The following is a 25,136-nucleotide window of genomic DNA, read 5'->3' as shown; positions in this document are numbered from 1 at the left end:
AGGTAAATTTATCAGCTTCTTTGACAAGGCTTGCAGTGGCCGCTACTGCCCTTAGGCATGGAGGCCATCCTTTTGCTACTGAGTCCAATTGTTTTGACAAATAAGCTACTGGACGATTCCAACTTCCTAATCTCTGGGTCAGGACTGCTGCTGCAATCCCATTCTGTTCATGTACATACAGCTGAAAGGGTTTTTCCGAATTAGGCAGTCCAAGGGCTGGGGCCTCCATAAGTCGTTGTTTGATAACTAAAAAGGCTTGTTGCTGCTCAGGTCCCCATACGAATGGGTCCTTTTCTGCACCTCGAGTGCTTTCATGTAAGGGCTTGGCCAGACTGCTGAAATCAGGTATCCATAGTCTACAAAACCCTGCTGTTCCCAGGAATCCTCTGAGTTGTTTCCTTGTGGTAGGTTCCTTGATAAGGCAAATAGCTTCTTTCCTCTCTGGTCTCAATGCTCGTTGTTGGTGTGAGATGTCAAAGCCCAAATATTTGACCTTTTCTAAACATAACTGTGCCTTTTTCTGGGAAACTCGGTAGCCAGCTTCCCAGAGCAAGTGGAGCAGTTCCTCTGTCCCTTCTTTACAAGTATCAAAATCCTTTGCTGCTAATATAAGGTCATCTACATATTGCAGAACCACCTTTTCTCCAGGTATTGAGGGGTAACTTGTTAGATCCTTCGCCAAGGCAGTGCCAAATAAAGTTGGGGAATTTTTGAATCCCTGGGGCAATCTCGTCCAGGTTAGCTGGCCTTTTGTTCCTGTTAAAGGGTCTTCCCACTGGAAGGCAAATATAGGTTGGCTCTGTGGTGCCAGCCGGCAACAGAAGAATGCATCTTTCAAGTCCAATACAGTAAAAAATGTTGCTTCTGGTGGGATCAAACTCAGCAGGGTATATGGGTTTGGTACATTTGGGTGCAAGGTCTCGATAGCCTGGTTTACGAGCCTCAAGTCCTGTACTGGCCTGTATTCATCTGTCCCAGGTTTCCGAACAGGCAAAAGGGGTGTGTTCCATTCTGATTGGCAGGGCTTAAGCAGACCATATTTTAATAGGCGGTCCAAATGTTTCTGGATGCCCTCTGCTGCTCGCCGGGGTAAAGGATATTGCTTTACAGATACAGGGGTAGCCATAGGTTTTAAGGTTACTACAATTGGAGCTATATTCTTAGCCATTCCTGGTGGGCTATTTTCGGCCCATACTCCTGGTGGCACCCGTAGGGTTCGGAGGAGCTTGTTTAACTCTGTATCCAATGTGGGTTGGACTTGCAGGGCTGACATTAGGCGCCATGATTGTTCCTTAGGTACTGAGAGGGAAATTATTCCTGCTGCCTTTGATGGCAGTTTCATTTCTGGACCTCGAGGAGTGAAGGTGATTTGGGCCTGCAATTTGGACAGCATATCTCTACCTAAGAGAGGTATTGGACACTCAGGTATATACAAAAACTGATGGGTTAAACGATGTCCCCCAATCTGGCATTCCAAAGGTTGGAGGAAAGACCTCTTAGCTGACTGACCAGTGGCACTTTTAATGACTACACTTTTGGATGCCTTTTTCTGCAATAGTTCTGGGAGTACTGAGTATTCAGCCCCAGTATCAATCATAAAGTCTATTAAATGGCTCCCTAATTGAATCGTGACCGTGGGCTCCTGGAAGCCTAACTTTATGGAGTCCGGTCGTTCCTAGTCTTGGGTAAAATCCTCCTCTGCCAGTCCAATGAAATTGTCCCTACTCCGTCCTTGTCCAGGTCTCTGATATCTTCCATCTCGGATCATTCCCCGTCCCCGTCCCTGGTTTCTTGGGCCGGAGCCTGGGCCTGGGCCTGGGCCTGGGCGTACTTCTTCCAACCTCAGGGGTTCAGGACACTCCCGCTTCCAATGACCCTCCTTCTTGCAATTTGCACATTGATTCCTTCCCAGTGGTGGATTCCTTCCCCGCCCTCTCCCTCCATTTAAGGGGCGGTAGTCTTGCTTCACTGCTGTGGCTAACATCACCATCTTTTCCTTCTGCCACTTCTTCTTCTCTTGCTTCTCAGCCTCATCCCTATTCCGATAAACTCGGCGTGCAATGGCCATAATTTGGCTCATCAGCATCCCTTCCCATCCTTCTGATTTCTGAATTTTCTTACGAATGTCAGAAGCGCACTGGGCCACAAAAGTAGCAGTAATCATTCTGCTGTTTTCAGGGGCTTCAGGGTCAAAAGGAGTCCATATACGATAGGCTTCCTGCAGCCTCTCTAAAAAGTCTCCTGGACTCTCATTTGGTTTCTGTTCTACTTCTGAGACTTTAGACATATTAGTGGGCTTCTGGCATGCCCTGCGGATACCTTGCACAAGCGTTTGGCGGTAGGTGGTAAGCCTGGCCAGGTGAATTACATTGTTTGGATCCCAATTAGGATCTTCCAAGGGAAAGTTGTCCCGGAGATGACGGTCAACATTTAAAATATTTCCCACTCTGGCCTGCTCACGCAAATATATCTGTGCCTTTTCAATTATGTCTCTCCTTTCCTCAGTGGTGAACAGAGTATTCAGGAGCTGGCGGCAATCTGTCCAAGTAGGACTATGAGTATTTATTATTGAAGTCACCAAGTCCATCATAGCCTGAGGTTTTTCTGCAAAAGATGGGGTGTGTGTTTTCCAATTCATCAGATCCGTAGTTGTGAATGGAATGTACTGGAGGGTTGAAGTTCGAGGTGGCCGTGGTCCGAGTTGCCCGTTAACCAGCACAGGCTCCTCAAGTGCATCAAATACTCTTCTGAGAGGGGCTACTACGTGATCTTTCTCTTCGCTTTGCTCTAGGGGCCTCAAATCATAGGGGATTGTATCTGTCCCAAGGCGTTCTTTTAGCAGCTTTATACGCCTGGCTGTATTGCTTGCTGACCGATTAAGGTCTCCCTGTAACTTCTGTAATAATTCTCTAGGACTTGGATGTACAGGGGTTTGGGGTAGGCAATCAGTTGTTCCACTAAAAGAGACTGTAGATGGAGTTCTACTGGGACTCACAGGTGGAATAACCACTTCTGCTTGGGCTTTATTATAGGCCTCCAATGCCTCCTGAAGATATTTATCATAATCTATCAAGGAATCAAGTTCTGTGACTCCAGCCCCATTATTCATTCCACTTTCTTGCCTTGGGGTTACAACTGGTGGAGTGTTTGGATTAGGCTCCCTTCGATGTGGAGCATAGGGTGGAGGTGGAAGCACCTCTTCCTCTGGTCCCTCAAAAATGGGTTTGAGTTTATTTGGCAATATTCCTTTCCTAGCTTCGGCTTTTACAGCCAATAATTTGCATCGCTTGACTTTGCATTCCCTTATCCATGGAGGATTTTTATTTAATGTGCTCAGCCAAGAATCTATATATGAAAATTGTTCTGGGCACCCTCCAGTTTCTTTGGCGATATTAGACCAAAGTTTGCTTACTAAATTTATATCAAAGGTTCCCTGAGATGGCCATTCAGTATTTTGTTTCGGCCACTCTAATTCACATAACGTTCTCAAGCGCTCTGGCGTCATTTTGACTCCATATGCCCCTGAGAAGGCTTTCTTAAAATTATTTAACATACATTCAAGAGGTGTATTTTCCCCCTTTGAACCCCCAACTCCCATTGTATGGCCCTGTGAAGTATCCACTCAGTCACTCACACACACGCTTCGTGAGATTCCTTGCCCGGGTGAAGTCGCCTTACCGGGAACCGAAGTACTACCCACTCCACACTCAGGTCAGCTATAAATTGTACTTTCTCACACATACAATGCGCTGGATACTTCACCATACTCTACCTCCCAACCTTTCCCTTTCCCTACACCAGATCACCATCTGATGTACCCAACCACCTAGCGTACTCAGTTCCCCTTTACTGAGACGCAGAAGTTTGATCAAGACTTCTCTTCCTCCCAATTAATTGGAGGGCCAAAAACCCCTTAGTGCACTTACCCTTAGTTGGTTGCCTGTTTATTTCTCTGGTTCCCCCCGGTCCGTCGCCGTCGGTGGGCAGGGTATCAGACAGACGAGACTTCTGCGTTCCCCTGGAAAAAAACTTTCCAGTGCGCGCTGGGTAAGCAGTGAGTGGTCCTCTCTCTTGTACCCTGCCCAGTAAGGCGAAGGGGCTGCGTTCCAGCAGACCACTTATCCGAGTCACGGCACCATAAAATGTAGCACCCTGCTTGTGGTTAACGCTTAGCTGGAATGAAATATTCAACGCAGCAATAGAGAAATTAAAACAATAATTTATTTGTCAGACAAATAAATGAGAGGCACAGTGGTATATGGTTACCAAGCTCTGGCCTGGTCTCCTGCCATTATGGCCAGCACTTATATTCCCTCAGCCCAGCCCCCTTGCTCCTCCTTTGGCTGCCTCTGTCCAATCAGCCTGGTTGAATTTCCTATTGGCTGATTGCTAGAACCAATCATATAAGATACTCCCATTTCCTATTACCTTTTATGGGAGACAAAGAGCTATATTTCCTTCTATTTATAATTGGCAAACAAGTAGCCATTAACCTCTACAAGGCACCTTAATTAACGATCACCTTTGCCCCCTTACCATTAACCTCTACAAGGCACCTTAATTACCAGATAACCCTTTGCCCTAGACAAGGCGCCTTAACTAACATTTCACCTTTTGCCCTATTGCCCTATTCACTCCAGAACAGATGGTGGCTAATGGTTCTATTTTTATCTGAACAGAGATCTTGGGTTCACCAGCTATGAAAGATCGCCTTCTTTGGAGCCATATGTCAGGAGTGCTCTGATGGTTTCCTGCCTGGCAGGGGGCTGGGCTCAATGGCCCTTGTGGTCTATTCCAACTCTAGGATTCTATGATTCTATGAAATAAGAATCTAACATAAGAATCTAAATTTCTAAATCCTTTGCATAATTACATTTAAGCCAATATATTTAATACATAACATATATAGTTTTTTTATAAGCAAAGACGTTCACAATAAGAAAAAACTTAAAAACACTTTCTTCAGAGAGAAGCCCCCCTTTCCCTAGCCAGCTGCTGTTTCCATTAGCTCTTGCCGTTTGTCCTATTTGTGGCACAATATTCTTACTATTTACCAGCTTACCATTGTGTTTTTGCAACTTGATTATTTGTAAGGTCAGTGACCTCGCTTCCCAGCCTTTTTATGACCGCAATAAACCAATAAACCAAAGGGGCCCTCTGCCTAAGAGGATGAACATCTGCCAAAATCTTAGCCAGCCTAGTTCCTGCCTGGCATGAAACATTTGTGAATTTAAGCTCATTTTTAGAATTATAGGAACCTGATCAAAATATAAGCCTTGATTATAATGCAGGCTCAGATGCCTCAAGACCAGGCAAGGAAGCATTGAAGAGGCTTAATTACTGACCTTCACACAACCTGAGGCCTTTTCTTGAGGTGAGGGGGGAGAGAAGAAAAAGATTGTTTGTGTGGGTTGCACCACTTTGAATTGCAAGGTACCCCTTGCAAGGACTGCTCCTCACTACAGAAGCATTCCCTCCCTGCAGAAAACGAAAGGTTTGTTTTATGGCTTTTATGGCTCAACTTGACCAGTGCAATGAGGAACGCTAAGGAGGTTAGATAACAGCCCTACTGAACAAGTGCAGGTTTCGTCTGCTGATAAAATAAACAGACAGCCCTCGACTGATATAGCTTTGTTAATTATTGGAATGCCTGCCGGAAGGAGAAAACGAGGTGCAAAGAGCCAGAAGAGCACAATTGGGACTCACAATTCCTCTAAAACAAAGAATCAGCAGAGAGCCAACGCCATCTTCCCTGGCTCAGAAACAGAGCGGGTTGAGGAAGCCGAGAAAACGGAGCAAATAGAACAAACAGTGAGTAACAATGTTGGGGGAACCTCACCCCCCTTTAAGGAGGATGACTATGACCCGACCCCCCCCTCCCAGAAAAAGCTAATCCGTCCAAGAGGGCAAGAGCAGGAGAAGAAGAAGAAGAAGAGTTTGGATTTGATATCCCGCCTTTCACTCCCTTTAAGGAGTCTCAAAGCGGCTAACATTCTCCTTTCCCTTCCTCCCCCACAACAAACACTCTGTGAGGTGAGTGGGGCTGAGAGACTTCAAAGAAGTGTGACTAGCCCAAGGTCACCCAGCAGCTGCATGTGGAGGAGTGGAGACGCGAACCCGGTTCCCCAGATTACAAGACTATCGCTCTTAACCACTACACCACACTGGCTCTCCCACTCCTAACGCCAACCCACCCAGGCCTCTAGAACAAGATATCAGAGGAGCCTGCTTTCAACCGATTCCGGATACGCACCCCTACCAAGAGATTTGCATGTTGTCTACAGAAACTATGGTTCTGGTTCTCCAAAGACTGAATGAAATCCTCACCAAAATAGTTAACATTGAGAAACAATTGGATACTAGTTCCTCCCCTTTAAATGCCCAAGGGCTTAAAAGGATGATAAGAAATGACTTTGTTAACAACTCACCAACTCAAACTAGGGATGAATTGAGGTCCTGTCAAGTCTTGCAAACGAACCAGATAATGCTTGAGATTCACCAATACCATCATAGGTAGATGAACCGCAGACAAATTACTACGTCCTTGTCTCAGCTCCTGAATTACCATTACTGAAATGTAGATCTAGAAAATTTCCACTTCCTGCCTACCTTGAGAAACATCACACACCTATTTATGACCTTTGGGTCATCAGCCCTCCCATCTCGACTCATGGAGATAAAGGATACTCTATCGTGGTTCCACTCTCTCCGCCCAGTGAGGGTGTTTAAAGACGAAACAAGGAGGCAATTGGTCCCTTGCATAGAGTCAAAGCTAATGCGGATAAGGGAAACCAAGCTCAACGCTAGAAACACTAACTGCCCGTAGGAAGAAAATAATTCTGTAAGCCTAGAATTACAAGACCTGAAGAAGAGGCTAATGAGTATAAAGGCTGAGATCTCTACCCAAAATATAAGGAAAGTAGAGCCTAGAGCACAATATTTAAAGACGTCCAACAGCTCTTTATCCCATAGAAGGTGGGTGGCAAGCCTATTTGGGCTGGCCCGCGAAGACTGATGGATCCTGATAAATTCTGTCAGGCCTTGCGGGACCCTGCTCCTCCTGGCGACTCATTAGATGGCCTTGTCGAGGACTGGGATAACCGGCTCTTGGCTTGGAGCCAATTTGATTCCCTCCCCCTCTTTCTTTTTTCTTTCTCCTCCTGTGATGAGGCTGCATTTTAATATTTTAATGTTTCAATATTTTAATGTTGTATTTTAATCTTGTTTTTAAGTTGTATTCATTCAGCTTGTTTTTATTATTGCTTGTTAGCCTCCCTGAGCCCAGCCTTGGCTGGGGAGGGCAGGGTATAAATAAAAATTATTATTATTATTAACGGATCAGAGAACTGGGCCCAAATTAGCAAAGTGACTTTCAATAGGGACAAACGTCAGATTCTGCGCTTAGGCAGGAATAACCAGCTGCAAAAATATAGCATGGGGGACACCAGGCTTGCCGGTAGGACATGTAAAAAGGATCTAGGGGTCTTAGTAGACCACACGTTTAACATGAGTCAACAGTGAGATGCAGCAGCATGAAGACCCTAATGCTATTTTAGGCTGCATCCATAGAAGTCTAGTGTCCAGGTCAAGGGAAGTCATGGTCTATTCTGCCCTGGTGAGACCACACCTGGAGTCCTGTGTCCAGTTCTGGGCACCACAATTTAAGAGGATGGTTTACAAGCTGGAACATGTGCAGAGGAGGGTGACCAAGATGATCAAGGGTCTGGAAACCAGGCCTTATGAGGAACAGTTGAAGGAGCTGCATCTGTTTAGCCTGGAAAAGAGGAGACTGAGAGAAGATAGGATAGACATCTTCCTATAATAAATGACACTTCTGCAACTCGGGCCCTTAATGAGGTTGTGAGTTTTGTGGGGGGAGTCAGTCTGGATGATGCCTGGGTCTCTTCCAATTCGTTATTATGTACCACCCTAGATGACCTTCCTGGTCTCTTCCAACTCTGATTCTATGATTCTGTGAAAGGAGATTCTAAATGGAAGAACTATCTGATGGCAAGAGCTGTTCGAGAGTGGAGCAGACTCTCTCAGAAGGTGCTGGACTCTCTGTCCTTGGAGGTTTCTAAGCAGTGGTTGGGTGGCCATCTGCAAAGGATTCCTTAGTTGTGGTTCCTACATTGCAGAGGGTTGACCTTCAGGATCGCTTCTACCTCTGTAAGTCTATGATTCCAGGAAGTGGTGCAATTTTTGTAGCTTGGTACAAAGTTTGGTCATTTACCAACAACTCGTGCATCCACAATTCTAAGCAGGCATTGTCCGCAGACTTCCATAAGGGTGAGAAACTTTTAAGTCTGGATTTCTTAGGAAGCCGCAAAATTGACCTGCAACATGGCCCTTCTAGCAGAGGGAATTTGCAGAAATAAGCTATAGTACAGGTCAACATGTGGAATGGACCCCAAGTTTATGATTGTTAACTATTTTTGAAGAAGGGCAATCTGACCTATGTTATAAAGAACTAATTACTTTTCTTTTAGTAGTGGCATGCCAACTAGTGACACAGAACTGGAAGATTGGAAAATCTGTGTATCTCTTGTTGGAAGCAGAATGTATGGTCTGTTGCTGTATCAGAAAAATTAACAAAGATACTGCATACATTTTGCTGAATTATGGCATCCTTTTATAAAATACTTCACTAATAATCTTGAAGAATGGCAACTACCGAAACCACAGATTTGACTTTTGCAAACTTAACTAGATTGATCCGTCCTGGAGAGGAAAAGAGTTGGGATTTTGTTTTTGTATTTTTTCTCCTTTTTGTAATTGTTATGTATTGGAAATTAATAACACTATATTAAAAAACAAAAACATGGCTTTTTGTTTCCAGCCTGTTCTTCCAGCAACCTGACTTGTGCAAGCAGGCAGACCAGTGTGTGTGTGTGTGTGAACAAAAGGAAGTTGTGCTTTTTAGGGCACACTATCTGCATAAGTGTCACGGTTGGTTTTCCTCTCACAGAGTGAGGCAAACCAACAGGCAGTTTATTTCCCCCCAACCCGCCCTGCTGCACAGAGAGGTAGGTTGTGTCTGCCTGTCTGTGTGGGAATCGATGGCAGGGGCTGCTTTGCATGCAGGAATTTGCAGGTTTAATGCCTGCTGGCACTGCCAGCTAAAACAGACTGAAGAGCAGGTGGTGGGAAAGACCTGGGTCCCTGTTTTGGGAGGTGGGCATCTTCCTAAGTTCCTGTATTGTATAGAGATTGGAACCAGAGCTTATTCATTCAATCCCCAGGCATCTCCCGTGAGAAGGAGAGGGTGAAGGTTCTGCCTCAGAGGCCGTAAATGCCTCTGAATATCCGTTTCTAGGAATCACAAATGGGGAGACTTGCTATTGCACACAACTCCTGCTCTTGGGCTCTGCATCTGTTGGGCCACTGTGAGGACAGGATGGTGGGTGACAGGGGGCATTGGCCTGGCCCAGCTGGCTCTTCTTAAGGAAAGAACACCTCTCTGCTTGAGATCCTACTAAGCTGCTGCCAGCCAGAGCTAACAGTCCTGGGCTAGATCAATGAATAGTCTGACCTGCTGCCCTAGGCTCAGAGGTCATTTGCACTCCAGCTGCCACCGAACTACAGCACCCTTCAGTGACATCTGGAGGGCCAAAGGGCCAGATCAGGGCTGAAATTAGACTTGAAAGAACTATTCTGTTGTAGGCAAGAGGCTCTGTCAAGGGGTGTGCTTTGTAAATGTGCCTAGCCCTCCCCACAACCTGCAGCATCCATGAATGATGGCTGGCTGGCCTGCCTCTTCAGCAAAGGCAAGGCCACCATCTCCTGAGACAGCCTGTTCCCTTGTCCTATACTTTGCATCCTTAGGAAGCTAGCGAGCCACTTCCTGTGTGTTTCAGGCTACTGAAATGGGGGGGGGGGTTAGTGGTGAGCGAATGGACCTGTGGAGAGCTTAGCCGGTAGAGCATGAAACTCTTCATCTCAGGGTAGTTGGTTCAACCTTAGACAAAAGATTCCTGTGTTGCAGGGGGTTGGATTATTTGACCCTCATGGTCCCTTTTAGCTCTACAGTTCTATGATTCTAGAGGCCACTTTCTGTGTGTGGCTTTTGATACACTTGATTTTAAAAAGAATCTATGATTTTAAAAAGAATCTAACAGCAGAGAACTTAAATCTTTTTGGAAGTCTTGTTCCACCGGTGCTGAAAAGGCAACTGAAATGGTGCCTGTCCAATATCTAACAGGAGGGAGCTTCCAAGAGTTGGGGCCACAAAGGCCTGATTCCTACATTGTGTGGAACTAGGATTCCCAGGGCAGGAGCATCCCAGACCCTGAGATTTCAGGACCCAAACCTGAGACTGAGTGGCCGCCCCCGTGATATTACCTGGGTGGGCGCCGTGCCAGGCGTGCATGAGCACGCAGCTCTCTCCTCTCAAGCCCAGCCCCGTTCTATTCTCTCCCACCACTAAGCCCTGGAGAAAGAGGTGAATTGGGAGAGGGGGAAGAGGACACAAACACACACACACTGCAGGAATCCTGCAGGAATAATTTGCAGTCAACTCCTGAATGTTGCAAGCTGCGTGCCCAGTCTTCTTCTTCTTGTGGACTCTCCTTCCTTGGAGGTATTTAAGCAGCGCTTGGGTGGGGGCCCCTTCCAGCCCTGCAGTTCTGTGGTGGTTGTGCTCCAATTTGTGTGTGGTTTTCCAATGCACAAGTTAGGAAGGGTTGCCATTAAATGCGAACTGAGGAAGCTTCCTATGTTCTGTGATAGGAATTTTGAGGTCTTAGATATATGTTAAATGTTCATAAGTGTACCAACCAAGCACATACATAGATCAGCACAGGAAGACCAACCTGGAACCATTTTGATTCCCAAACTGTCCCAAACTGACCAAATGTTTTCTCTGCAAGGTCAAAGGAAAATGGGAAAGCCTCCCCATTGTCTTTTCCTTCACAAATCCTGTCTTAAGGGTATGTCTGTGTTTGAATAGGGTGTGAGCCTGTGACCTGGCCCAGGAACTAAGTATTTATCATTACAAAAGACTGGCCAGGCTACCCAGGAAATCCAATCAAGGAACCTGCCAGACAGGAGATAAACAAGGACAGGAAAAAAACAACATTCAAAATTTCTGAAGAAGTGTATCTGAAGAAGTGTGCTTGCACACGAAAGCTCATACCAAGAACTAACTTAGTTGGTCTTAAAGGTGCTACTGGAAGGATTTTTTTTATTTTGACTATGGCAGACCAACACGGCTACCTATCTGTAATTCAAAATTTCTGTTTTGGACCGCCTTTTTTGTGATGTAGGTGTGATGTATCTGGTGAAGAAATTCTTAGCAGGCATCAAAATAAATAATTAATAATAATAATAATAATAATAATAATAATAATAATTTTTTATTTATACCCCACCTTCCCCTGCCAAGACCGGGCTTAGGGTGGCTAACATCAGGTATAAAAACAATTGATTAAAATACAACTTAAAAACAGGATTAAAGTACAACTTAAAATGCAGCCTCATTTCAGTGGAAGCCCAGATCAAAAACTGTTTGGGAGGAGAAAACGTCAAATCTTCACCAAGGCCAACTATCCAGACTGGTCCTACGTGGACCAGAAAAAGCCAGGGAAGTCCCCAAATAGGAGTTCCATCACAGAGGGGGAAAAGGGGAAAAGAAAGGGGGGGAGGGGATCAAGTTGATTCCAAACCAAAGGCCAGGCAGAACAACTCTGTCTTACAGGCCCTGCAGAAAGAAATCAGATCCCACAGGGCCCTGGTCTCAGGAGACAGAACGTTCCACCAGTGTTGAAAAGGCCCTGGCTCTGGTTGAGGAAACTCAATGAAACAACTCAGTGAAGATGCCTGCCTAAATATCAATAGGAAAGGAGTTCTGGAGAATACCTTCTACCACACTGAAAGATCCATTTCATGCGGGGGGGGGGGGGGAATGTGCAAAAGTAACTTGAATGATGCACATAAATACACAAATAGTTCCAGTGTTAGCTGAAGGTTCAGCATGAAGAATAACCAGAATATAGAAAAGTTTTCAAAGGCTCTAAGGAAGTGTCCTCTGCAGCTTTGGTTTCCCCCTTCTGCCTTATCTTGCTCAAGCAATGGGTTTTGCAAAACCGCTAGTCCACATCCGCTGCTGCAGAGGACAAGATAAGTCTCTGCAGTGAGCCGGGTGGGTGGGCTGGGGGGGGGGGGAGATGGCGCAGGAGAGCTGGTTTCGCAAGGGGAAGGTGAGAACATCATTTGCTTGCACTTCAGCTGCTGGCTTCTTGATGCAGCACATAGTTAAACTATGCAACTCACTCCTGCAGGAGACAGTGATAAAAGAGGATTGGATAAATTGTGGAATTTTGTGAAAAAATCATGGAGGGGTCATGTGATTGGTGCCTGCTGGCCAGGATGGCTCTGCTCTGCTTCCATAGTCAGAGGGGGAAATGCTTCTGAATGCCAGGGGCGGGGGGGGGGGGGGAGAGCGGCTCTTGCGCTCAGATCCTGCTTGCAGGTTTCCCCCAGGCACCTGGCTGGCCCCTGTGAGGACAGAAGGCTGGACCGTGTGCCATTGGCTTGATCCAGCAGCCAAGGCTCTTCTTATGTTCTTATGGAACCTCCCAGACCAGAGGCAGTCTATCTGGATCCCAGCAGGGGTGGCCTGTGGGGCTGGGGCTCTGGGTGCATTTTTTATGGGGTGCTTAGGTTCGCAGCATCTACACCCCAAAGGGGTCTTGTTTCTTCCATAGCCGCAGCCTTGGACCCCAGCGGAAATCAGCTATGGCTCTCTCTCTCTCTCTCTCTCTCTCTCTCTCTCTCTCTGCCTTCCCAGCCTGCTGCTTCTGTCTCCAGCTTCTCGTTCCAATAACTGCTCTCAAACTCTGACTTTTGTCCTTCTCACTATTTGCAAGTTTAGTTGTGATTCATGCATTGCAGGTTAGACTAGGTGACTCATGGGGTCCCTTCCAACTCTATGATCCTATGATCTGCCATATTGCACAGAGCCCTCTTTCCTTTGATCTCTTAATGGCCCATCAGGGAGGTAGCCTGGCTTATATTTTAACACATGCTGGATCCAGGGATTAGAGAGGTCTGTCACCTACAAACTCCTAACAACAGGTAGATAGATAGATAGATAGATAGATAGATAGATAGATAGACAGATGCATGTCGCCCCAATCTCTGAGCAGAGAGATATTTCAGGGGTCCCCGGTGCTTACCCAGGGTTGGTTTCCTTCGAATGAGGGACACTGGAGAGCCAGGCGCTGCGTCAGTTTCACAGCAGCGGGACGGTCCCTCTTCAGCCGGCCAGCCTCCGCTGACACTCAGATCCCGAAGGGTCTTGCAGGTTGCTGAGCAGCAGGCCAGAGAAGCCCAGAGGGGGATCCCTCCTTCTCACCATAGCTTGCATCTGCTTGGGAGGAGTCCAGAGGCAGAGTCTTCCACTAGGGCCAGTGAGCCTAGGCAAACTCTGCTGTGTTTTCCCTTTTCTGAATAAAAAGCTGACTTCACATTGAGTCTTGCATCCCCCTTCTCCCGACCCAGCCCTGGAATCCAGCAGAAGTCCAGCATGGCTCGGTCTCTCTCGCTTCGGCCTGCAGCCTGCTTCCAGTTCAGCTCTCACACAACTGGGGGGGGGGGGCAAGGCCCGTTTATTTGCCCAGAGGGCTCCATCACAGGGGTCCTTAGGTGGCAACTGTGACCATTAAGAAGAAACTTGCCTGGCTAGTTCAACAATGGAAATCTGTTAGATTTTCTCTTTGCTGAGGAGGAATTAGAAGGGCATCATGCTGACTAAATCCTCTCACCAAACTAATATATATATACAGTGGTACCTCGGGTTAAGTACTTAATTCGTTCCAGAGGTCCTTACATAACCTGAAACTGTTCTTAACCTGAAACTGTTCTTAACCTGAAGCACCACTTTAGCTAATGGGGCCTCCTGCTGCCGCCGCGCCGCCGGGACATGATTTCTGTTCTCATCCTGAAGCAAAGTTCTTAACCTGAAGCACTATTTCTGGGTTAGCGGAGTCTGCAACCTGAGGTACCACTGTACCTTGGTTTACAAACTTAATCCATTTCGGAAGTCCGTTCTTAAACCGAGGTGCGCTTTCCTTAGTGAGGCCTCCTGCCGCCGGTGCCCTTCCACCATTTGGATTCCGTTCTTAGACCGAGGTAAAGTTCGCAAACTGGGACACTATTTCCGGTTTTGTGGAGTTTGTAAACTGAATCGTTCTTAAATTGGACTGTTCTTAAACCGAGGTACCACTGTACACCTGCTGCTTCCAACCTTCAGCCTGGCAGGTGCTGGCTGCAAATGACTGCAGAGATGCTCTGGGGGCCTGAGCTGCTCTGCCCCCTCTCCCCAAGGTCTCTGGTCTGGGCCATTGCAGGGCTGGGGGGGCACCCGCTGGGCAAGATCCCCACTCGCCAGGTCTCCATTATCGTCCAGAGGCTTTGGCCCCAATCCTCATCCCTTCCAGTGCCTGACGATGGTGCTGTTTGCCCATCTCTTGCAGACTAAGGCATGTCTCCGGTTTCAAGAGTCCCTCTGATCTTGCTGGCGCTCCTGGGAACATCCGCCAGTGCACTGGATTGGGCCCTGGAAGGAGAATGGAAAGGATGGAAGGAAGTTCACGCCAAGCAATACCTCAAGGTGAGTTTACCATGACAAGCTGTCAATTCCCCCGAAGTACTAGCACTGCTGATTATTGCAGAGAGAAATTTCCCTTGGGAAATCCAACTTTTCTTCAAGGGACCTAAAGGCAAAGACACTCTGTGCACATACAAAGTGTTATGTAGTGTAGTTTCACCCTGGGCCAACAGGGGGATACTGTATATAGTTTTCACTCAGGTCTGTAGATAGTTTTCACTCAGGTCCGCGGCAGTTATTTTAGGCGGGAACTCTGGGCTGTTGTGGTTACAATGTTGACAGCCGGCTGCCTATAAATACAGGCCGGCTGAGCTGTTCGCAGTTAGTTCTATTCCAGCTTACCATAATAAAGAGCTACTTGAAGAAATCGCTGTGCCGGCTGCTATGTCAACCCACCACCTAACACTGGCGACGAGGATGGGATTGATGGACATCAGAGCACAGCCAGATGCGGCCAGCCTCTGAACTGAGCTGAATCACTGAGCTGAATCACAGAGCGAAATCACTGAGCGAAATCACTGGGCAGAACCAATTCAGAGCTGACTGTTCTGGCTAGAGCACTGTGTTCCATCCATCGCCCTTCACGCCGGCATCGGAATCATGGCTTCACTTGTGCCTCTACCGCCGTTTGCGCCAGCCTCTGAATCATGGGACTCCTACCTCGCTCGGTTCGACTGCTACCTCCAAGCCAACGAGCTGACAGAAGTATCACAGGAGCGGAAGCGGGGCCTATTCCTCAGCCTCTGTGGGCCTGAGGTGTTTGAGACGGCCCGAGCGTTGGTTGCGCCTGAAGCAGTCCAGGCAACACCATGGGACACGATCCAAGAGAAGCTCCGCAACCACTACGCACCAAAGCCGTCCAAGATTGCTGCCCGCCATGCGTTCTACCACCGGAACCAGGCAGAGGGGGAGTCAATCAACAACTACACCACCGCCCTGCGACAGGCTGCAATGCACTGTGAGTTCCGAGACTTAGACGATGCCCTGATGGATCGAATCGTCTGCGGGGTCCGGGACATCCATCTGCAACGGCGCCTCCTAGCCAAGCCAGACCTCACGCTACAGAAAGCCATTGAGGAGGCTGTGGCCTCAGAAGCTGCTGAACGCTCTGCCCAGGAGATCCGCAAGTCCAGCAGCCCGCGTCTTGCTAGGGAGCCAGTTCCGGTGCATCATGAAAAGGCCAGCAGTGAGGAGGCATCCTCCAGTGAAGACGATGACGTGCACCAGACAAAGCGGGAGCGCAGGAAGTTCCAACAGAAGTCCAAGGGCCAACCGGAATGTGCTGGCTGCGGAGGCAACCATTCCCGTGCCAAGTGTCGATTCAGAGACGCCATCTGTAGGAAGTGTTCCAGAAGGGGCCACATCGCTAAGGTCTGCCGATCGGCTCCGTCTGACACCCCCCCTTCATCGATTCGCAAGTCCAAGTCTTCACTCCAGTCTGCCAAGGAAAGTTGTTTCGCTCTCACCAACTGCCGCTGCCCGTCTGGAACCACGATTGGCCAAACCGACTCGCCTACGCGACGCAAGCTGAACGTCACGGTGCTCATTGAAGGAGCTCCATGTGACATGGAGATCGACACCGGGTCTGCCCTGTCCATCGTGTCATGGAGCACCATCAAAAGACTGGTACCCAGAGTGTCCAAAAGGCAACTCGACTCTCACCGCGTACACCTGAGAGACTACCAGGGAAACGACATTCCCGTGGTAGGCGTTGGCCGGTTCCGGATCGCCTTCAAGGATTTTTCGGGCCTGCTCCGGTTGGTGGTGGTCGAAGGTCAGCGGCCAAGCCTCCTAGGGCTAGACTGGTTTGATGCCCTCGGCCTGGAAGTCACCGGCATCAACTGCATCTCTAACGCAGAGACTGAGGGTCTGGTCAAAGACTTTGCCGAGGTTTTTGACGGCACCTTGGGCCAATATACAGGTACGCCCATCTCCTTTAGCCTTGATCCACAAGTCGCCCCCATCAAGCTAAAGCCACGCCGGGTTCCCTTTGCTCTCAAGGCTAAGGTGGATGAACAACTGGACAAACTGATCGCCCAAGGAGTTTTGGAGCCGGTTGACCACGCAAAGTGGGAAACCCCCATCGTCACGCCTGTCAAGCCAGATGGGTCGGTGAGAATCTGCGCTGACTACAAGTGCACGATCAACAAGGCACTTCAGCAGCACGCTTATCCGGTTCCTGTTGTCCAACACCTGCTGCATTCCCTGGGTGAGGGTAAGGTCTTCGCTAAGCTGGACCTTGCCCAAGCCTATCAACAACTGCCAGTCGATGATGCCACTGCTGAAGCCCAGACGATCGTCACCCACCGGGGGGCTTTCCGTTGCCGCCGGTTGCAGTTCGGGGTGAGTGTGGCTCCTGGCATCTTCCAAAGCCTTATGGAGCGTCTCCTGCAAGGGCTTCCGGGCGTGGTACCATATTTTGATGACGTCTTGGTGTCTGCAGACTCACACCAGCAGCTGTTCGAGCGCCTCCGTGCCGTGCTGACCAGGTTCCAGGAGGCCGGGCTCAAGGTAAAGAGGGAGAAGTGCCAGATCGCCGTTCCACAGGTAGAGTTCCTGGGCTATCTTATCGATGCCTCCGGTCTTCATCCAACCACATCCAAGATCCGCGCTATCCAGCAGGCCCCCACCCCAAAGAACAAAACGGAGTTGCAGGCATTCCTGGGGCTGCTGAACTTTTATAACATGTTCCTGCCCCACAAAGCCACAGTGGCTGAGCCTCTTCACCGACTCCTTAGCACTAAGACGCCTTGGGCCTGGGGTCATCGGGAGACGGCGGCCTTCAACGCGGTCAAGGCTCTCCTTTCTTCAGACAGTGTGCTGGTACAGTACAGTGAATCCAGGCCGCTGGTCCTTGCCTGCGACGCCTCACCTTTTGGCATCGGTGCTGTCCTTAGTCACCGTTTTCCAGATGGAAGAGAAGCACCGCTCGCCTACTTTTCCAGGACACTATCTCCGACGGAACGGAATTACAGCCAGCTCGACAAGGAGGCATTGGCACTTGTGGCTGGAGTGAAGAGGTTCCATGAATACCTCTATGGCAGGACTTTTGACCTCATCACTGACCACAAGCCACTCCTGGGCCTCCTCGCCGGTGATCGTCCAACTCCACCGGTCCTCTCACCACGCATGCTGCGATGGACTGTTTTCCTGGCTGCCTACCACTACCGGCTCATCCATCGCCCGGGGAAATCGATGGGCCATGCCGACGCCCTCAGCCGTTGCCCTCTTCCAGCATTTGTGGAAGACCCGGCTCCAGCTTCATCGCTCCTTCTGATTGAGGATCTTCCGGCAGCGCCTGTATCGGCTGCCACTGTGGCCTCCGCATCTGCCCAGGATCGCACCATCAGCCGGGTGCTCAACTGGGTGTGGAGGGGGTGACCACAAGGGCCTTTTGCATCGGAGTTCCAGCCCTTCGCAACCAGACAACATGAACTCTCAGCTCATCGTGGCTGCCTGCTGTGGGGAGACCGCGTCGTGATTCCCCAGGGACTCCGTCAGCGCGTCCTGGAGGCTCTGCACGTTGGCCACCCGGGAATTGTCAAAATGAAGGCGTTGGCTCGGTGTTACGTCTGGTGGCCTAATATGGACGATGCCATCACTGCCTGGGTGTCCGCCTGTCAAGCGTGCCAGGAGTCGAGGCCTGCACCACCGGCAGCTAAGGGACACACCTGGGAGACGCCAAAGACACCCTGGTCGAGGGTGCACATCGATCTGGCTGGCCCCTTTCACGGCCGGACCTTTATGGTAGTGGTGGACGCCTATTCCAAATGGCTGGAGGTCGCCCTGATGCCCTCCACCACTACCGAAGCTGTCATCCGGGTGCTGCGAGGCCTGTTTGCAACGCATGGGTGTCCTGATGTCCTTGTCTCTGACAACGGACCGCAGTTCACGTCAGGCACGTTTGAGCGGTATCTTTTGGGACTGGGCATCCGCCATGCCCTAACGGCACCTTTTCATCCATCCAGCAACGGGCAAGCGGAAAGAATGGTGCGCTCGACAAAAGAGGCACTGGCGCGCCTGGACCGGGGAGACTGGCATGAGCGGGTCGCCGAATACTTGTTCGTGCAACACATCACCCCTCATGCGGCCACAGGGAGGAGTCCTGCTGAACTGCTTATGGGCCGCCGCCTCAGGTCACCGCTCGACCGGCTACACCCAGACTTTGCCGTGGCTGAACCCCCAGGCTGTGCCAACGCACCACGGTCATTTGTCCCAGGAAACCAGGTCTTTGCCCGGAACTATGTGGGGGACATCCCTTGGGTGCCAGCCACAGTAGTGGGAGTCACTGGACCTCGCTCGTACCAGGTGGCACTCGAAGACGGACGCTTGTGGCGACGGCACATAGACCAGCTTAGGCGCAGGGTTGGGGACTTGGACACTACCGAGGTGCCCCCAACTGCGCTTGCGGCTCCAGAAGAGACACGTACAGATGGCGAGGCCCCACCTACACCTCCCTCACAAACTGCCAGCGTGGAGCCGAACCAAGCCGTTTCAGAACAGACTCAGACCACTCCACTTGCGGAGGCTCCACCCACAGCAGCGGATCCAGGGGAGTTGGTTCCAACGCCACCTAGGGTCGCACCACAGCCTCAGCGAGAACTGTGTGGCCCTCCGGACTTGGCTACCAGTCCCCGGCGGTCTGGCAGAGTTTCCAAGCGCCCAACTTATTTAAAGGACTATGTTGTTGGACAGGTCTCACTGTTGGTCTAAGTATGGGAAATGTAACCGATATGCTTTTGTGCTTAATTGAACCATTACGCGTAGTGCTGTATATAAGGAAACCATTACGATTGTAACTAACGCCTTATCTCGGTGGGGAGGGGTGTTATGTAGTGTAGTTTCACCCTGGGCCAACAGGGGGATACTGTATATAGTTTTCACTCAGGTCTGTAGATAGTTTTCACTCAGGTCCGCGGCAGTTATTTTAGGCGGGAACTCTGGGCTGTTGTGGTTACAATGTTGACAGCCGGCTGCCTATAAATACAGGCCGGCTGAGCTGTTCGCAGTTAGTTCTATTCCAGCTTACCATAATAAAGAGCTACTTGAAGAAATCGCTGTGCCGGCTGCTATGTCAACCCACCACCTAACACAAAGTGCCTGGTTACTTATAAATACGTATTTGCTTTGTTGGATTAGACGAAGGTTCCCTCTAAATTCAGCATTTCGTTCTAATGATGGACATCTGGGCCTCAGCCCTTCTGTGCCCCCAGCAGCTGCTATTCAGAGGTAGACGCTCCTGGGCATGGAGAGTCTTATAATGACCAGCTGGGAAAGGAACAATTCAGAGGCAGGCAGCACCAAATGGGCTCCTTTGGAGGAAGGTGAGACGTATAAATACATATAATAGTGGTGGCCTTTTAGTAGAATAAAACTAATACTGAGGTCCATTGCCGAGGGCCTTCTGGTGGTTCCCTCACTGCGAGAAGCCAAGTTACAGGGAACCAGGCAGAGGGCCTTCTCAGTGGTGGCACCCGCCCTGTGGAACGCCCTCCCATCAGATGTCAAAGAGAAAAATAACTACCAGACTTTTAGAAGACATCTGAAGGCAGCCCTGTTTAGGGAAGCTTTTAATGTTTAATAGGTTATTTTATTTTAGTGTTTTGTTGGAAGCCGTCCAGAGTGGCTGGGGAAACCCAGCCAGATGGGCAGGGTATAAATAATAAATTATTATTATTATATAAAAGCATTATTTTTTCCCCCTTGCTTTTTATTTTTGTCCTAAATTTATTTGCTGAGATAAAGAAGAAAATACATTTATAAAAGGGGGAATCAGTGAAATTTATAAAATATTAGAAGAAATGGAGTATCAAAAAGATCAATTAAAAGAGGTGTGAGAAAAGGCAAGGCAGATAGATTATCAAAGCTAGGGGGAAATATGAGAGAAACGTACGTTGAAAATGTTGTCTATAAAAATAAAAGAAAATTGTTATAAGTTAGTTTGGAGATGGTATTTAACACCAGTGAGATTAAATCAAATAAGCAAGGGATATTTGGCATTATATTGGTGAGGATGCCAGGAAACAGGGAATTATGTTCACATGTGGTGGGGGTGTAAATATGTAAAAAATAGTAATAATGGCAAAGGGTGTTTAAGGAGATAGGAGAAATTACAGGGTTAATGATGATCCAAAGTCCAGAGGTAGCACTATTATCAATTTACGATGAGGCTAGGAAGGACTTGCTCAGAAATATTTTGACAGCCGCACAAATCATTATAGCTGGGAAGTGGAAGGGGCAAGGAGAATATAAAATGGAAGAATGGTACAAAGAGCTTTGGGATATAGCTATTAATGACAAATTGACATGTACCATTAGGGTAAGACGGGGAGCAATGATTTTGCAAAGATATGGAGGGTGGTTTTGGAGTTTGTATTATTAAAACAGAAAAGGGTTGGACCATCACAGGAGGTGTTGAGATTTTGGGAAGCTGAGCAGGTATTGTGGTCTCAGTGGAGGGGGCACACTTTTATTCTTATTTATGTATGATTAGTTGTATGATTTTTATTACATTCATAATAAACAATATTTTTTAAAAAGAAAGAAATTCATATCAAATCATTCCCGTGGTGGATTTTCATCATTCCAGCGTTGCTTTACTCAGGGAGAAGATGGCCATCAGAGGAGGGAACCTGAAGCGAGGCCATAATCCCTGAAGTGCGTGGTCACACGCTCACCAGCCATACTGCCCAGGGGTTAAGTCTCATCATCCTGACTCAGGATTGCCACTCAAAACCATTCAGAGAACAATGTCCAACTGGTTTCAGTGTACTGGGATACTGGGAGAGACAAAGGGGGGTATTTGACTTGGCCTGGGGAGTCGGAGGTTGCGGCTTACCCAGTGATAGGAATGTAGAATATCTCTGATTGACATGGCATCAGTTTTCAGCCCAAATGCCACTCCTAGTTCATGACATGTTTATGACATATGTGTGACATCAAGGTGTTATGGGTAATCTAGGTGTGATGGGACGATGAGCTGCTTGTGTGTAAAATCCTAGTCCCTCAGAGTTTGGTCAAGTTTGCAAACCTCTGTCTGTAACGGAGCCCCTTAAACATGGCTCCGTCAGTCGCTGGCAGATTCCGACAGTGGTTGCTTTCGGAATCGCTTCCAACATAAAAGCTCCTTAACGGAAACACGTCTTCTGGACTCTCTGCGTGACAGTTTCCGGCGAGGAGTGGGTGTCCCTACAGGAGGTCCTGAAACCTCCCCACTGTTTTCGCTGGAAGTGTCTCTGAGCCATCCCTCCAGCTCCCTTTCCCTCAGCCCAGCTCCTCTCCCCCTACTGGTTCCCTCTTCAGCTGCTGAGTCTCTCCCAACCTGTGTGAGCCCTTTCACTTCCCTTCCTTCCGATGGCAGTTCCCTGACATCCACCTCCCCTCCAGGGCCCCCTTCATCCCCTCTCGCCCCCTCCTCTACGGGCGGTGAGGAGGCAAAACCCCGGAATGAACTTCCTTCATCTTCTGATGTCCCGAACACTTCTCTCCACCTGTTGCGGTTCCTGGTCTCGAAGTACTCCTCCTCCTCAGAGTCCATCTCCCCTTCCCCTTCCGATTCCGAGAATCCTTCCAACTCCTCCTCCTCATCGGTGGTCCCAAAGTATTCCCTCCGGAACCTCTCCACAGGCTGAGGTTTCCTTGGGAACCTTTGATGGAACGTTTCTATCAATACCTCGTCATTGATATCTTCTGCCATTACCCAAGTGTTTTCTGACTCCGGTTCTCCTTCCCACGCTACCAAATACTCCACCTGATCCCCCTTCCATCTGGCGTCGAGGATTTCTGCCACATGGCTGCTGCATTCCCTTTCTTCTATGACCGGTCCCCGAGTGGCCATCCCTTCTCGTCCCCCCTCATACGGTGACAGTAACGACCTGTGAAATACTGGGTGCAGTTTCATGTGGTTGGGTAACCGGAGCCTGAAAGCCACTGGGTTGACCTGTTGAATGACCTCAAAGGGACCCAATCTCCTGGGTCTTAATTTCTTACAACCTCCTTTGAACGGCAACCCTTGGGTTGACAGCCACACCCTATCTCCCACCCTTATGGTTTCACCTTCCCTTCGGTTCTTGTCTGCCTGCCTCTTGTATTCTTCCTTCGCCCTTTCTAAGTTGAGTTGGAGCTGACGATGGATTGCTTCCATTTCTTCTACAAAATGCTCGGCTGCCGGGACACCCCATCTCTCCCCTTCTCCCCCTGGGAAAGCCCTGGGATGACACCCATAATTAGCCAAGAAGGGGCTCATCCCTGTGGACACATTCTCGGCATTGTTGTAGGCAAATTCCGCCAGCGCCAACTTTTCTACCCAGTCATTCTCTCTGTCATTGACATAACACCTCAGGTATTGCTGGAGGACCCCGTTTGCTCTTTCCGCCTGCCCGTTGGTTTCAGGGTGCCGGGCAGTCGAAAAGTTGACCTCCACCTGCAGTAAGCTCATGAGCTTCCTCCAGAACCTGGAAGTAAATTGTTTTCCTCGGTCTGAGACCACCCTCAATGGCACCCCGTGCAACCTAAAAATGTGTTCTACAAATAACTTCGCTGTCTCTTCCGCCGTGACTGCATGCGAGCAGGCTACAAAGTGGCACATCTTTGTTAGTAGGTCTACCACCACCATGATGGCTGTTTTCCCCTTGGACTTCGGCAGATCAGTCATAAAATCTATCGACACTGCCTCCCAAGGTCGTTCTGGGGTTGGTAAGGGTTCTAATAGCCCCGCCGGTGCCCGCCTCTCCCCTTTGGCTCGCTGGCATTGCTCACACCCTCTTACATACTCCCGTACATCTTCCCTCACCTTAGGCCACCAAAATTCCCTGGTGACCAACCACATGGTTTTGTGTTGTCCAAAATGCCCCGCCGTGGGGCTGTCGTGCAACTGCTTGAGTACCCTCCCCCTTAAGTCTCCTTCAGGGATATACAGTGCCCCTTTGTAATACAAAGCTCCATTTCTTTCCTCGAAACCCCCTGGTTCCTCTCCCTCACCCCTAAGACCTCTGAGCTTATTCTGGGCGTATTCATCATTCTCTGTTTCCTCTACCAGTTCTCTTTGTCCCACCAATGCCGCCCCACACACCCAGCGGTCCTCTGGAATGACATGTCTCTCTTCGGGTGCTCCCTCCTCCTCCAAATATTCAGGTTTGCGTGAGAGAGCGTCCGCCCTAATGTTCTCTGGGCCTGGCACGTAACAAATCTCAAAGTTAAATTTGGAGAACTCCTGGGCCCATCTCACTTGCCGTTGGTTGAGCACTCGTGCCGTCCTCCAATACTCTAGGTTCTTGTGGTCAGTGCACACTTGCACCTTATGTTGTGCGCCAATTAGCAGGTGCCTCCATCTCCGGAACGCCTCATGAATGGCTAGTAGTTCTCGGTCATACACCGTGTAGTTCCTCTCGGATTTGTTCAGCTTTCGCGAAAAAAAGGCACACGGTCTCCACTCTGACTCCTCCTTCCCTGGCTGCAGAAGCACCGCCCCAATCGCTCTGTCTGATGCGTCAGTTTCCACTCTCATCGGTTTTTGTAAATCCACATGCAGGAGTTGTTGTTCCGAGGCGAAGGCCCTTTTTAGTTCCTCAAATGCTCGCTCCGCCTCCTCAGTCCAAACGAACTTCTTCTTACTGCTGAGACAGTCCGTAATGGGCGCCGTCAGGTGGGCGAAGTTTCGGATGAACTTACGATAGAAGTTCCCAAATCCTAGGAACCTCTGCACATCCTTCCTTGTTTTGGGTGTTTTCCATTCCAGCACCGCCTGGACCTTGCCGGGATCCATGGCCAATCCCTTGTCTGACAGGCGATACCCCAGGAATTCCACCTCCTTGGTATGAAACTGACACTTCTCCAGTTTCACCCACAGCTGGTTGGCTTGCAGCCTGCTCAACACTTCTCTGACGTCTCTCACATGCTGCTCCTCATTCTCAGAATACACCAACACGTCGTCTAAGAAGGCCACACAATTCTTGTAAAGCAAAGGCCCCAGGACGTGGTTCATAAACGATTGAAAGCACGCGGAGCCTCCTTGTAGGCCGAAGGGCATAACTAAATATTCAAATGCCCCCAAAGGGGTGAACATGGTGGTTTTCCATTCATCCCCCTTCCTTATTCGTATCAGGTTGTACGCCCCCCTTAGGTCCAGTTTAGTAAAAATCTTTCCCTTCCTGACCCTTGTCAAAATGTCGTCAATCCTGGGCATAGGGAAAGCCACTGGTTCTGACACTGCATTTAAGGCCCTGAAGTCACACACAAGCCTCGGCTTGTTCGTGTTTTTTTTATCCACAAAAAACACTGGGCTGCCCCCCACCGCCCTGGACTCTCTGATGAACCCTCTCTTCAGGTTCTTGTCAATGAACTCTCTTAGCTCCTGCATCTCTCTGTCTGACATGGCGTACAGCTTGCCTACAGGGAGCTGTGCCCCAGGGAGTAAATTGATTTGACAGTCAAAGGGTCTATGCGGGGGTAATTGGTCAGCTTCCCTTTCGCTGAAGACGTCGCGGAGATCTGCGTATTGTCGTGGTACCTTCACGTTCTCCGTTACTTC

General features: G+C 49.1%; 1 protein-coding gene across 3 annotated transcripts in view; it reads left to right on the top strand.

Moving 5' to 3' along the window:
- The window catches only part of LOC308467175 (cathepsin L2-like), a 50,290-nt gene that overhangs the window by 11,434 nt on the left and 13,720 nt on the right, over positions 1-25,136 (top strand). The window contains exons 1-2 of one of the 3 annotated variants that reach the window (XM_080988625.1): positions 8,934-9,026; positions 14,475-14,611. In XM_080988625.1, the coding sequence (XP_080844751.1) occupies positions 14,483-14,611 (129 nt within the window). In that variant the 5' untranslated portion in view covers positions 8,934-9,026; positions 14,475-14,482. Of the gene's footprint in view, positions 1-8,933; positions 9,027-12,168; positions 12,198-14,474; positions 14,612-25,136 lie in introns of those variants that run through there. The other 2 variants (XM_080988627.1, XM_080988626.1) reach the window with 2 other exon arrangements.

This window comes from Podarcis pityusensis (genome assembly GCF_964106645.2).
Source record: "Podarcis pityusensis genome assembly, chromosome: 18".
Classification (NCBI taxonomy): Eukaryota; Metazoa; Chordata; class Lepidosauria; order Squamata; family Lacertidae; genus Podarcis; species Podarcis pityusensis.
Note: the sequence above shows the minus strand (reverse complement) of the source record. Positions and strands in the feature narration are given on the sequence as shown.